At 39.6% G+C, this 15,770-nt stretch overlaps 1 protein-coding gene across 5 annotated transcripts in view; it reads left to right on the forward strand.

The window, feature by feature from the left end:
* Positions 1-15,770, forward strand: part of LOC104363994 (amyloid beta precursor protein) — a 220,877-nt gene that overhangs the window by 161,134 nt on the left and 43,973 nt on the right. For all 5 annotated transcript variants that reach the window (XM_042789042.1, XM_042789041.1, XM_042789044.1 and 2 more), the window contains 2 exons: positions 9,480-9,608; positions 11,676-11,775. In XM_042789042.1, the coding sequence (XP_042644976.1) occupies positions 9,480-9,608; positions 11,676-11,775 (229 nt within the window). The remainder of the gene's footprint in view (positions 1-9,479; positions 9,609-11,675; positions 11,776-15,770) is intronic.

Genomic DNA, 15,770 nt, shown 5'->3' on the forward strand with positions numbered 1-15,770 from the left:
AGTGTGAGATGCCTGTTGTAACCTCTGACTGTTGTGAGGATAGTGAAGGGCTTGGACTCAAACGTCTGGTTAGCAGACAGGTTAGGGAGTTACAGGCTGGGATGCAGCTTCCTTTAGGAAACTGGAGTCTGTGGCTCAGAACTGAGGGTGAGTGCACGGACTTGGCTGCAGGTCATGTTTGCTCTCTTGCCATGTGGTTTTGGGTGGTTCACCCAAGATACAATTTCACGTTTGGCTTTAGCCAATCAACTGTTGCTGTAAAGTTGAGCCTCATGCAAGTATAATTCTGTCTGAAAAGTATCACAGAAAAATTGTTTGATTTCAAATTGTGTGTGGATGAGGCTGACAGCTTGGTTCTGCAGGTATCTGAGGTTGTGGAAGGTGAAGATGGGGACCACACATAACAGCTGAATGGTTTCTAGAGCTGCTAAAATGTGCAACTTCATTCATAGCACAAGGGTCCTCAACCTTTCATGTTTGTGGAATGCAGATGACATCTCCACTGCAAAAAAAAAAAAAAAAAAATGAACCTCAGCTTCAGAACACTAAGGGAAAAAAATGTTAACACTAACTTTGGGACCAGAAAAACCTGCATTTTATGCTTGAGTTGCTTGTAGTCAGCTCCCAGGACATTTAAATTAATAATACATTTACTGTGTCAGTGGGAAAGCATCAGGCCTGAAAGGCTGTGTCAAAGAACATTCTTTGATACATGACTCCAGTAGAAGTAAGTTTTGAAGGTACTGTTAAAAGACTGAGGTGCATCCTATATTGTGTCCCTACAAAAGGTAATCATTCTGAAAGGAGCAAGCAGCAGGCAGCAGCTGAAGGTGCTACCAAACAGGGACTCGTGTCAAAAATAATGGGGGTGAACAGTTTAAAGAATAGTGTCTTTAAACAGTTCCTTTGCCAGTCTTGATGATAGTGCTGTCCTTGTCTCAGCATTTTTGGGCTGTGTGCTCTGTAGTTACTGACAGTTCAGGCATGTGCCTCTGAACTGCTGGTCAGATGTGTGTCAAAGTGCATGAAAATACTGACATTGAATTCAGTGGGAGGATTTGTCTGGTTTTATTGTGGGGCAGAGGGTGAAACCTGAGGAGTGATTGATAATAGCTGAGCAGCCTAATGAATGAATCCAGTCTGCTAACTGCTTTGCAGGGTATGGAGCCAGAAATCTGAATACACTGTGAACCCAAACTTTGGCTTCCTAGCCAAAGAGAAAATTGGATTATTGGAAAATTCAATTCTGATACCCTGGCTATATTTCTCTCTGATCATTCCACAGTAAACTGAAAGTACATTTGGTGCAACTGTGTTGTCTTTGGGAGAGTAAGTCATAACCTTACTGGTGACTTGTTAAGTAGTCTTACAAAAGGGAGGTTTTTCTGGATTTCTCCAAAAATATTTTTAACAACCACCTTCCACAGCCTGCTTCAAATTAGATGGTTTGCTGTTAGCATGTTTACTACAAAATCAAATTATGAATGTTTAAAGTGGTGGAGTCTCTTTCTCTATATAAGGACAGAATTTGGGTTTAAATTGAGAAATAAGTTAGGCTTTTTTATTGAAGTGCATGTCTCCTGCACACAGCTAGGAGGGCTACCATAAGTCTGATGTGTATACATATGTATATAGATGTTTGCATGTACAAAAGGTGTTTTCCATGTGCTGTTTAATCATGCGGACATACTGCTTTGTACTTGAATTTGAACATTTCTGAAGATTTTTTGGACTTCTAGCAGACCACTTGAAGCAGCGGGATTTCATTTTTCTCTTCGATGTCTAGAAATCCAGGACCAGTCTGCCTGCAGATGAGTTACCATACGTATATAGTGAGTCTGGCACTCCTGGTGTCATCAGACTGATTGATCATGGGTGTGATGCGTGGTTCTGCATGGGTGACAAAATCCTGATCCACTGGGAACCCCTGTTTTCTGCACCTATACAGGTTATGTGGCGCTTGTTTTCCAAGGGTAGGCTCTTCAGGGGAGCTGAAGAGAAACTTCCTCTGGCTCAGAAATTCCTTGAGCTTTGGACAGGGGGAAGCTGGAAGGCTGTGTGAGGGAAAATATCATTTACTTGCTCCCTGGGAGGAGTCTTTCCTTGTAGGAGGGGAGAGTAAGATACCGGACTAGGGGAACCTTTGGTCTGGGCCAGTATGGTAGTCATTAAATTCTTGTACATGCCAAGAAAACTAGCTGTTTTCAGTGCTGTTCTACCTAAGTCTAGAAAAGTCTGGGAATCCTTTATGAACAGCTTCTGTACCAGACCAAAAACTTTTAACAACAAGGTTTTTTCAGGTATTATGCAGATGATTGCTCAATGTCAGTGTCAGAGGTGTGCTTCAGACTACCACTGTGGGCAGCAAGGGAGGCAAGGAGCATACAGAGGTGAAATTGCATAGCTTCGAGGCCTACTAGAAAATAAATTTGAGCAAAACCAAGTATTTGTACTGTTGTTCTGTTCTCAGAAGCACTATCATATAGGCTGCCCAGAAACTTAAAATTTGGTCCTTATGCCTGATTCCTGATGCAGCTTAGCTGTGCTGCTATACTTTGTTGCCTTTGAAAATGGGGTGCAGCTGTTCAGTATCCAGTGTCAAAATACTGTATTGTTTCATCCTGCTTGATGGCCTTACCACAGAAAAGGAGGATTAGTGGCAGCTGGAACCAATATGCCTCTAGTTTTAAAAACAGTTGGAAATTTTCCCCTTCATTTTACAAGTTAAATAGAGGAATTCAAATCCATCATTCTCTGTGAGCAGATTGATTCTGTAATTTGCTTATATTCCCTCTTTCACGTGCATGTCAAATTTTGCTGGATTTATGGTTCCCTGTTTAATCTTTGTTGGTAAGAGAGGCACATTCTCTGTGGGAAGCCGGTGACAGCAGGCGGGGGGGGTGAAGAGGGAAGCAGGAAAGAACTCCAGATACTGGTGGTGAAATAAGGCATTTCAGAGTAAGGAAACATACAGGAAAACTTTGAAAGGTAATTAATTAACCTCCTTACTTTGTGCATAGATTAAAGTGAGCATGTAATCATTAAAATCAGTTTAAAATGCTTCTCTTCTAATTCAGCACTACTTTACTGAAATGTAGATTATTGCTGAACAGAACAGGATCATTAAGATCAACCCTGGCACGTATATTAATCCATTTGAAGTTTTTTGCCATGGTTTTTTTGTTGTTGTTGCTTTCAGAATTCGCTCCAGTACATTTTGTGCTATGGGAGCAGCGTCCGTTCATACAGAGAGAGCACGGTGTAGGCTGGAACTAGTGGAGTTAGGCTATTTGGACATGGAAGAGGGATCTGCAGAGAGGCCCTTACTCTGTGCCTCTGCACTCGGGAAGCTTGAAGCCTTTTCTGAGTCCAGCGAGGTTGCTGTGGAAATATGCAGTTGGAGGCAGGCCAAAGTGTTGCTGCTTGATCTAGTGATAAAAATCCTCCTGTGCAGTAGGAAAGAGCAGTCCAGCTCTAATACTCCACCCTTTAGCTCTGCTCCTTCAAACCCATAAACTTACAGCTGTGGAATTTCTCACATACACTTAATTTTGTAGGATTTTGTAAAATGATGTGGATTTCAGCTCTGTTTTTAAACCAAGTCAGAACTTCAAGAAATGTGGTTTTCCAGCAGCTTCTGAGGCTTTTCTGTGAATAAAACCAGACTGTCTTGTTTTTTGCCCAGACTGTGGGTTTGAGCATATGGAATAGTCATACACCTAGGCTTGCCGATAGTTTTTTTGTACGAGTGAACTAAAGACAGAGGAGGCAATTCCAAATGGGTATTGAGTTCTGCAAAACTCTAGCAGGTTCATTGTATTTAAAACGCAAAACTTTTCAGGAGTCAACAGAAATAAAATTTGTCTTCATTTGTCAAAGTTGAATAGGTTCAAATCCTGAAAAGCAAATAATAAGATTGAATCAAATACTGTTTTAATTTATTCTGCCCCAGGAAAAGTCCTTGGGAGGATAGGCAAAGGGAGGTTTTGAGTACCATTCTAGCCATGTATTTGTGATGTGTGGGGTAACTTGTTTTCTTATAAATTAGCAGAAATTATGAGAAGGCATCTTTAACTCCACATGAAAGGTAGCTGGATGGGAGTTTATAGTTGTGTCTCACACATGAGAAAAAGTCTTGCGTTCATCCTGGCCAACCTTTCTTGAATGTTACCAAAATGAACTACTACTCCTGTATCAAACATGACCCCCAAGTTAATAACATAGCAGGTAAAATAAATACCTAATATAGTACATAAGGTATTCCTCATAAGTGAACAAAAAGAAGCAGTTGTTGCACATTTCAGGAACAGTAATCAGAAAGGACTGGTGATTGATTTTTCTCTAAAGGCAAGATTAAATAGCACAATACAGCATTGTGAAACTTTCCCCTCTGATTTAGAGAGAATTTTGATGAAAATGACAAGCCAGTTCAGAATTTCCCATGGAAGTTCCGTGGCACAGAGCCAGGAAGTTGTATTTTAAATATAAAGAAGTGCTTTGATATGATTTTTGTGTTGTTTCTCTATAGCATTTTGGATTTCCATGAGTACACTGTAAGTTATATTTGTAGCAATCCAATACATTTTCCAAGATCAACAAAATTGCCCTGTTTCATCACTCCCTTAAAATCTGAAATGGTAGACTAGGATGAATGTAGACTTCATGGGGGGAGCATTTGCATGCATATGTTCATATTTATGTGTGTATATATATATATATATATATATTACTTGCTAGAAAACGTTTTTCAGGCATTTTAGGTCTCATACGTGATTCCTTTATAGGGGGGGTGTGACCTTATCTTGTTGCTGATGCCACCTGAAATAAAGGCACTGGATTACAGAGTTGGTGGGGCTGGAACTCACCAGCAGTTACCCAAGGAGCCATCGGCATTTTCTGCTTCATATGGTCTTGTGCCTTCTACAGCTGGAAACCTGTTAACTAGCTGTCAAGACTGCCTGGTTAAGCTTTCAAACAGGGGGTTGTAGTACAGGTCCTTACCCCTGCCCAGGTGCATAGGTAGGTATAGATATATAGATATATTCACAGAAAGAATTGTCTTTTAAATAAGAGACGAGGTATCTCCTCTACAGTTTTAGGTAGAAAGTTAGCTTTTTTATGGTGCATTGTCAGCCTAGGTAGTCCATGTAGACCACATACGTAGTCTGTGAACCAATCCACTTTTTACCAAATGTATTGAATACATGCAAGTCCCAACATACTCATGAAAACTATATAGAATAATACTTTGACCACATTCTCCAGCATAAACAGAACTTTAAACTAACAACTAAAATACCCACAGACATGAGTACGTCTGTTGGCCAGTCATGATAGCTTGTAAAAGGGCTATGATTGATCTGTGCTTAGTTTTAGATAAAAAACAGGTGTTTGAATCTGCTGATAAAGGAGAGCTGTGGAATGAGTTTCTTGGGAGCAAATGTTATGACAGTGTGTGCTTGAAATAGTCAGAAGCAGCATGGAATGGCAGCATTCACACTGCTTCACCCTGCATTGCCCACCTCACACTTTATTAGATGTGTTTGTGTCTTTTTTTCTGCGTTTGCCTGAATAGTGAGTGTGTGCATTAGGACTGGATTTCTTGCCAGCCAGTCTAGGGTTTTGGAGTACTCAGTAGCCAATATTATTCTGAACTAAACAGCATTGCTAATGAAATAATACGCATTCTGAATTTGATGCTGAATCCTGTTGCCTAGGAAGTCACTGGCCATTCTTGTCACTGGATAAATGACAGTTGCCAGCAAAGTTAGCCAGGGTACATAAAAACATGGGGATAACAGAAGTCACATCCTGGGAGTATCCTGGTCGCTTTCAGAGGAAGACTGAAAAAAAAAAAAAAGCCAACAGAACAAGTACAGACAACTGAAAATAGTGGAATTATTTCATGAGGCTTAGGTAGCCCCTGGTGGCTGATGCAAGTTGGTTATTCTATGAGGTATTTTTTATTAAGGTGACTACAGACCTGAACACACCGAGTTTTGCCTGGCAAAACATGCAGCAGAATTTCAAGTGCTAAACCCAGAATTTTTTAATGAAGTTTAGTGGTTGGTACATTATTTATGAAGAGCCAAGAGGTGCCAAGCTGGCCCTAGGTTGTGTCAGGCATTTGTCCTTCTGCCAGAGACAGTGTCAGAGCTGAGGCCTCAGGAGCTTAATTTAGCTGATAATAGCACCACTTTCATTTATAATTTAATCTGAAGGTTCCTGCCTAGGGTCGAAGTAACAGGCGGCCGTTGATATAATAGCTTCAGACACAGGGTCTGACTGCATCTCCTCAGCCTGTGGATCCTTTCCTCACCTCTTTGTTGTGGCCCCTCTGCTCTGCCATCACAAGAATTCACATCATTTGGGGTGTACTAGATTTGGGGGCAAATCCTGCTGAAAGAATCTCTGCAAAAAGTGCCTCCATGGATGGGACTTTTAAGCAGCACCAGTTCACTCAGTAATGACATTTAAAAGAAAATGTATATGAAATACAATACAGAGGTAGGACTTGGGGTGAGGTACTTTTGCTGGTCCAGAAATTTGTTAAAACTCTGTAAGCAGTAGGTCTACAGTCCTAGGCATTGAGGAGAAAGTGATCAATCTATTTATTTTTATGTTTTTTTACTAAGTTACATTCAACTTTAGAACTTGGTCCTCCTTTATGGTACACTCAGGTATACAAGGCCCAGTCAGTTTTGCCTTCATCCATAGCCCTGAAGCCATGCAGCAGTAGCATTGCAAATTTGTTGGGAAGGTTGGAGATCAGACCGGATCCAGTGTGACTGGGACGGAATGCAACAAGAAAGCAGAGCTGGTTTAGTGTACATCAGATGTTCAGCGGATTCCGACACCTTTTTGAGATTTGGATCAGTGTGCAAATGCCCTTCAATGGTTGAGGCAGGGCATGTTTCTTAATGGTCACAATAAAGAAATTTTTGGTGATAAGAAGTCTATATGCTAAGACTTCTAATACATTTCAGCTTCCACTTCAGGGGAGCCTGAGTACATATATATCTCAGGTTATCTCAATATTATGTTCAGGGAATCCTGTAATTTCTGTAGGAGCCTGCATCTACCCTAAGAACTTGTGTGTAGTGCAGTGCCTTGCTGACTGTGAAAGCCTTGTGCATCTGTGTGAGGTGACTGAATACTTCATGAGGACTTCTTAGCTTTGTATCACTTCTTGTTAATGTCACAAGCCTTTAGGCTTTGTGAGATCTCTAGATCAGTAGTTACCATCCAGGGTTAAAAGAGGCATATGTCTAGTTTTAAAAGCAAAACATTGAAACTCTCTAGGCTTGTATATCTACATACAGCGAGTTTCTAGTGGGGTGTTTTTCTGCTTGAGAAAAAGGAAAGTCTCTGCCCCTGTAAGGATACACTTTGCATTTAATATTTTTTCTGCATTGTCTTAAACTTGAATTACAGTTTTCTGCTGTCATCACAGGGAGATTTCTTGGCCAGACATGCTAGAGGCGTGCATATCCATTTCTCCTTTATAGTGGTAAGTTTGGGAGATTTCTCAGTGTTAGAAAAGGCACTGAAGGTGGACTATCAATTTACCCAAGTGACTACTACTATTAATGGTATTTGACAGGTATTTTCAAGATTGTTATCCTATTAACAAGTCTACTTGTCACTCTTGATGTAAAAGTTTCTTTGACGTATTGCAGTGAATACAAACACACTAAGGGAAAACAAAAACTATACCCTTCTGGTGTTGGACATGACACTTAAATTATCTCCCAAAGAAATAGAAATGAATCCTTTTCTCTCTAGTCTGCCCTAACCTACTATCTTGATGTGTCTTGGGGGTGAGGAAAGCTGAATTGTCAGGAACGATAATGACATTTTCTTTCTTTGAAATGTTCTTGTTGTTGTTCAACTTTCTGGTCTTCTAGCCTTAGTTCCTATAAAGCCTTGCAGTTGGCATTTCTAGTTGTTTGGCCACTACCACAATGTTGAGAGGATTACTTACTTTACAGCATTTGTCCACAATCCCAGGGCGCTTGGGGTTATTTTCTTCATGAATGAATTTTCAGTCATGAAGCTGCTATGTCTAATCCTCTGGCAGGGAATGGCTTCACATCTCTCTATTTCTGTCTGACAAATCTTCAAATAACCTTTGGTTTACTTTCCTCAGACATTTTAAAAAATGTTACTTCTCTTAAGCTGAAGAGATTCTTAAATCTTTTGAGTTCTGTAGCTTAGTATTCATCTCTTGTGTAAATGTTAAATTACTTTAGGCTCTATATTTGTCCATGAATCTAAGTCTTCTTAAAACTTCAACTTCGCCCACAGTTCTTCCTGCTTCGGAAAGCTCTGCACAGAGCCGCTGACGCTTATTTTGTCACTTCCCCACCCTCTTCCCTGTATGACTGCCAGTGCCCAGACCAGCTGTTCACCACTTCTGCTCATTCTTTAATCTACTGCTCAGTAAGGTCACCTTCCCCTTTCTTCTCACCTGCCTCAGCTTCATGCTTTTCACTGTCCTGCAGCTTCGGGCAGGATGCACAAGCACAACAGCACAAGCTGAGTTGGGCTGTGTGTGGGGGGGTTGGATTTCCAGAATCCACTGTAAACACTGAGTTAAAAACAAATGTCTTAGCAGAATGCTAGAGAACACTTCCCTAATTTGACACTGTATTATTGTACCTAGTAGAAAAGTACACAGAAATACACATTTATTAGTCTTCACTGCTCTGTCATCAGTCTGTATATTTTCACATTCTCTTCAGCTACAGACCTTTCCCTTGTCTGTGTTCAATTATACGCCTCAAGGCATATATTTAATAGGTTTACTTTCTGATATGAATCTGAATGTGTACATTCAGTTTACTGTTGATAAAACTTATCAGCTGTAATCTTTTTTGTTGCTAAAGTTTAACTGTAATTTGACTGATGTTGATACCAGTTGAGTATTCAGCGTAGTTGAGTATATATGGAGAATCTTTGAAATGCTTCCAATGGAGTCTTGGTTTCAGGATCTTCTGGGCAGGATTTGCCTGGTGGTGGTGAGGGTTGCAAAACTAGGAGCTTGGATCATGGGGGCTTCCTGAATTGGGTGAGAGAAGTAGATGAAGAGAATGGAATTCCAAAGCCCAAAATAAACTGATGTTGGGTGTCCGATAACTAGCATGCTAAAGTAGCACTTCTTGTCTTGTTAGGACAAGAATATAGCAGTTAGACAAGAAAATGCAACAACCAAACTTCCACTTAAGGTTAGGGAGATAGTCTAAATGCTCTCCTTAAGGACCTTATCTACTACCTGCATCTGCTATTTAATGGCCCATCCTGCCAAATGGATTGAGTGAGTGGATATTCCTTATAAGTAGACAGACCTGCCTTCAGAAGATAGCTTCAAGCACTGGCTGGACAAGTGCTTTTGGTTTAGGATACATCTCCAGTGTAAGGAACTAAAATATGTGTTGTTCTAAACTGACTTTTTTTTTTTCCCTATTTCTTCCATGTAGCCTCGTCACGTATTCAACATGCTGAAGAAGTACGTGCGTGCTGAGCAGAAAGACAGACAACATACTCTTAAACACTTTGAACATGTCCGCATGGTAGACCCAAAGAAAGCTGCCCAAATCAGATCTCAGGTAATCCCCACTGAAGATTCATGGGGTCCTGTTTATTCATAACCATTATGAACCTATTTTTTTAAAAAATGCCTGACTCCTTTCTGTGGACAGCTCTACATGCAATGAAAAATAATCTGCTTTCCAGCAGAAGATTAAGGCGAAGTGATGTAGGAGTAGGATGGGTATAATTTGTCTTCTGAGAAGAACCAAAAAACAGGTTTTCTGTCTATCCAGACAGTGAGTCAGTTGTGGGTGTTTCCTGAGGAGCCCTCCAGAGCATTAATGCCCAGAGCATTTATTAGTGCTTTGGTAAATAACACCCCTAGAAAGATGTCAGTAATAGATTAGGAACCACACATGGTTATGCTTCCCTCAGCTGAAGTGGCAGAACCAGAAGTGGTGTAGCCATCTGACTGCAATCAGCCTTTCTATAGTCATTGCAGAGGTACTTGTAGTGTTTATAAATGTGATTACTGCGAGGCACTGAAGTTTAACTTGTTCTTTTAAAATAAGCACTGTAGTTCATGGCATTTTAACTGCTAAATGTTACTGCAGTCCTCAGTATGTATGTTTTGGAACAGCTTTTATGTTGCCTTTGTAAATCATGGAGGTTAAGAAAACAAAACAAACAAAAAAAAAAGTGTAGCTGGCTTTCAAAACAGCAATTAAAATAGTAGGCACAATGGACAAACTGTAAAAAAAGTGTGCTGTGATCTGCAGAATCTGCTGCTGTTCCCTCTGCAGGATGCAACGGGAAGCACTGTTCCAGCCACAGTTTTTGAACTGACTGGCATCAGTAAAAGCCAGATCAAAACCATATACCTCCCTGAATGGCACATTTTTTGTTAGACTTCTCAAACATCTATTCCAGACAGACTTGTACATGGAGATCATGCTGTCTTAAAATTGCTAGATTTACAATTGCACACTTCTAATAGTCTTCTGCGGTGATGGTTGTCTTAAACATTAAAGCGTGTGCTTCTTCATCTAACATGACTTTTTAGTTCCTAAAACACTGGATTATTTAATAGAAAAAAACAGTGAAATTTTACAGACTACAGATAATGTGGCAGCACAGGTAAAGAACGGAAACTGACATTTAAATACAAGAAATGCAGTGTGTTGCTTAGTATATCGTCATAGGAATGAATATTTCTGTAGTATCTTTGCTTCTTGAATTGGTCAGAAGGTTGGGGGAATGTAGGCTGGAGAATCAGTTAGTGAAAATTTTTTTCAGTGGAAAATGGAAAACAAAATATTTTGTTCAAAAACTTAAATACTATATTTGGATTCAAAGAAATCATACCACTGTTTCATTAAAATTGCTATCTGCAACTCATTTTCCTTTTTAGACTTAATTGCCCTGTCAGTCTTCTACGATGCACCTCAATTTCCCTTTCTACTGAAGAGAGGTGATACTTGTAGAGAGTACCCTGGGGGAGCATATATCATGGGATGTTGTGACTCAGCCCATAGCAGCATGTGGGGACTTGAGGCAACAAAGTTGTAATCACATGAGACAGTGCAGTAATGCTTCTGGGTGGAAGTATTTTTGTTCTCAACTGAAAACGTTTATAAATGTTTTTACCAAGAAAATTGAAGCTTTTTTCAGGGAGCGCTGTTTCTTTTTGCAATATTAGGATAAAGAAAAAAATTGAAACAGCTGAAATATTTTGATGCAGCAATCGTTGTGCCTCACTTGGTTTGCATGTTATGTGAAAACTTAGGGGTATGGGCAAATGTAAATGTTGTTGAAAGGTAAATGAGGCTGTGGATTTCTGCCACAGTAGCTGCTTGTGCACATGCTCTGCCCCACAGCAAATGTAAACCCCTACTTTAAATTACTGCATTCCCGTGGGATTTCAGGTAGTTGCTATGGAAGAGCATCTAGAACACTATTTTTGTAGCAGCTGTGGGAGAGGGGGTGAATTTTGCAATGGATTTGACAGTTTCGGTACACAGAGCATACTGAAATCTTATACCTAGCACAAGTGAAGACTGTCTTGCTCTCTATAATCTATAAAATTTGGATAATGTCAAATTTACAGTAGTATTGCCCTACTTAAAATACTTTTATTTCCATAGGTTATGACACATCTACGTGTGATATATGAACGCATGAACCAGTCTCTCTCCTTCCTCTACAATGTGCCTGCTGTGGCAGAGGAAATCCAGGATGAAGTTGGTATGCAATCTATTAATATAGAAAATGTCAAATGTTTATGTGATGAGAAATTACCACCAAAAGCTAAAATACAGCATCTTACTTCTCCCACTTATATACTGTCCCAGTTGAAAAATAGAGTAAACTTGCCAATGTTCTTAAAATATAAATTAGATTATAATGAATACTTGGAAGACAAACCCTGTATAACCTATACAGTGGGATCACCATGTTATTGTAAATGTCTTCCCTGAGATATGTTAATTTACATTTGGAGCCTCCGTACTATAGGGACACAGCTATTGACAATGAGATTTAGCAAATCCTTCCTGGGTTTGGATATTTAATTTACGTGGTAAGTATTTACATTATCTGATGTAGACATTTTGGAAATCCTCCAGCTAAGAAATTAGTTGCAGACCCAAGCATCTGAGAAAAGTGTAAGTATCAACTGGCAGCTGCTGTGTGAAACTTGGCAGTATCTTACTGGCCATGCATTTAGTTCTTGGTTAATTGGTCAGATGGATATCTCCTCTCCTCCCATTTTTTCCAGCGCACAGGCTGGGCTGTGGACCAGTCAGGTAGCAACAGTTGCTGCTTCTTTGAGTGCTGTCACAGCAGATGGCTGTGAGGGAGAATAGTCTTCCCTCCCGTTCACGTTCCTGCTCTTGGCCATGGCATTGCTGCAACAGAGATCTCCCTGTCACAGCACTTGGACTCTGCTGTGTGCTGCTGTTGCAGCAAGGCAACTTCACTTAGTCTATATTCATCTCAGATATACCAACAGCTCCAGACATGATGTTGCTAATGTGCTTCTTTAAGAAAAGTAATACATGATTGAATGCAAAGGCCAGAGAAGGAACGGTCATTGTCTTTGGAGCAGCTTTTTCTGCAAGATGTAATACTCTGCCAAATGGCAGTTAATGGATTAGTTTCACAAATAACCAGCTTCAGCTGACTAAATAAATTATTGATTTCTTTAAAACACAAGGGAGGGAAGCGTGCCATTGCAGTAAGAATTAAGATGCATTTAGGACATGGAGAGGATGGACAGGGAGTAGTGGTGAATTCATTTGCCCAAAGCACAGGTTAGGAAGGAGATGTGCTTCTACTCGTGAGGTAGCTTGAAAGGGCTGGGAATGAGTTCAGGACGTTGGGGAAGGGGTTGGGAAGAAGCAGAAAGATAGCTGAATTAGTAATTCTCCTTTACCATGTGTTTCTGTGCTTCACAATTATAAGGCATAATCAACAGTGTCAGTCTGTAGTTGTAGAGAGCTGTTTGGGGGGAAAAAAACAAACACCTTATTGATCATATGAAAGCATATAATTTCTGTAGCAAAGGAGATGCCAATACCGTTATGTCTTCAAGGTGCTCAGTTTATTTTCTCTCTGCGACTCAGTCATTCCCTTGGGTTTTTGCTTGAAGTTTCAGTTTCTTCTGTTCATGGTAACATTAATGCTTTTTGGTGAGGACATTCTTTCACATTTTCTTCTCCCTCCTAAATACTGAAATGGAGTGGGAATTTCAGAGGCTTTGAAGTGACATGGAAGCACAAGTCTATTAACTGCTAAGTGGTTTACAGAAATCTGACTCCCAATCTCAAACATACTATTAATTTTTTAGGGGAGAAAAGAGCCTAAAATTGATAAGATATTATTTCCTAATAAAATGAGAGAAGCTAAGATATCTCAAAGAAAAAGTGTATCACAGTCTCCTGAGTACTTTTTCCATACCTTGATTTTTTTGTGGTTCTGGGCATACTAAAGACTGCAAAACATTGCAAAGTTTAAAACAATGAAACATAAGTTCTCATACAGGGAGTTACCAGGCAGCAAAAATTAAAGAAAGCACTTCCAGGCCTGGGCTGTACTATGGAAAATAGTTTTTAGTAATGAGAAGAAAGCCTATTCACTTTCAGTATCAGCATTCTTCTTGTTAGTAATGTTGGCTGTATACTTGGTTTTACATATTGGTTCTAATTAAAGCTTGTTGAGGTCATTCCCATCTATTAAAGGAGACAGTCTCCTTCTAGCATTGAGCACTGATCAGTCTGTTTCAAATTCTGTCCTGAAATTAGTGAATTTCTTAATCTCTGTACTCTCCCTAAACCCATGGAAAAGGAAATCTATTACAACTGCAGGATCTGTGGAGAAGTAAATTGCTAATAAAATTGCACTTTGTAACATTCCCAAGAAATATTACAACTCTCATTAAAAAGACAAATGTTTCATTAAATACCTTTTGTTAGAATCATTGCCTTGGAAAGTGTGAGTCAATGGAAAAGTTGAAAAATAACCTAGGTAATCACACACACACAGTGTCTAAATAATAAATTACATGTAAGGAAGCATAGTTGAAAATAGTTCTTCTCCTAGCCTGTGATGCAAGTTAGAAGGCTAATGTTTTAGTTCAGGCTTTTTGTTCATTATGCTTTCAGTTTGTAGTTCCACACTTGACTGCAGAGTTCTTTGTGAACAGTTTTCACCTTGAGGAATGAATAATCTTTACTTTAGAAGACACAGCTCTGACAAAGGTAGTTTTTCCCTAAATTGAACAAGTAGTTCTGTAAGCAGCAAAATAAATCATATTTAGTTTCCTGTGGATTTGTACCATGGGTTTAATTCCTCATATCTAATAAGGTGCTGTTTTTTACTAGATTTTCATGGTGCTAGAAATATTATGTCCTATTTTGCACTGTTTCTCCATTATTAGCTATTGACAAATTTGAATCTCGGGTCTTGGGATTTAATTACTTTTTTTAGAAACTAAGCTAGAAATACATTAAGATTTCCCTAATATCTTCCTGACAGTCAAAAGGTTCATCCGTGAGATGGTGGTGGTGTTCTGGCATTGGAAAGTATATGTACTAGAAGATAAGGTGCACACTTGTACTTTCTGCCTATTACTTTTGAAATCTTTATGCTGAGCAATGAAGTTGAATTATATGAAATTGAATTTAAAGTTATTCCTGGTTCGTAGGAGCTGCATAGAGAATGGTTTTTTTTTTCAACATTGTGAAGATTTTTTAATTAGTGCTTGGTGATCAGATGAATCACAATCCAGCAGCTGTACATTTGAAGTTCCTTTAAAATACAGGACAGGTTTGAAGTTCCTATCTCAAAAGACAAGTTTACAGCCATAGTTTTAATGTATGGAATACAAAATACGAAACCCAGCTTCTATGCTAAAAGCAACCTTTTAAAATTTCCCATTATTCTCAGAACTCCAGCAGAGATGGTGGCAGGAAGTTAGGGTAAAATTTAAGAGCTGTAGTCCTTATCTGCAGGTTTTCATCACCAGTTGATGTCCATTGGCTTAAGCAGAAGATGTCTTTATTTGAGTATGTAGATACATAGGAAGACTCACAGCGCTCCAGAGGGTAGAAAGCAGCACTTACATGAAGTGAGGATTTTTTTGCAAAGTATTTGGCCAGTGTGTAATGTGCAAACACCCCGTTAGGGTGACAGGCACGTATTGTAGCAGCAAATTCCAGATGTGTAAGGAAGAATACTGCTGGCTGTCTTTTGTTCATTTTGGGGCAAGGGAAAAAGGACCAGTGTGTGAGTTGCAGAAAGAGGTCTGTCTGACCATGACTGTTATGACAAAGCTTGGAAAGCATAAGCAGGTCATTTGTGTAGAAGACCATTTGGCATTCTGGCTGCAAATGATTTCTTAAGGGGCAGTGATGCAAATGTGCTGCAAACCAGGTCACTTGGCAACTGGTGTAGTTCTTGAAGTTAACTGGTGTCTCTCATGGGCGGGCATATTCCCCATGAGTAGGAGAGTGGCACAAAAAATCTGAGAAGAGGTATTTGCACACTGTAGGTGAGCAGATTATTTGGTCACCTTGGTACTTGTACTCACATTTTCCCTCTGATAAATCTCATATTCTGTTTAATATGTACAAAATCTCAGAGCTAGCAATGGCAGGCTTTAAGAGAAATCAGCATTCCTTTGATTACATCCTGCTTTAAATCCTTATTTGATTAGACTGCTTATCCATGTATGAAAAAGG

The sequence above is a fragment of the Tyto alba genome, unplaced genomic scaffold (genome assembly GCF_018691265.1).
Source record: "Tyto alba isolate M040663 unplaced genomic scaffold, T.alba_DEE_v4.0 Super-Scaffold_14, whole genome shotgun sequence".
Lineage (NCBI taxonomy): Eukaryota > Metazoa > Chordata > Aves > Strigiformes > Tytonidae > Tyto > Tyto alba.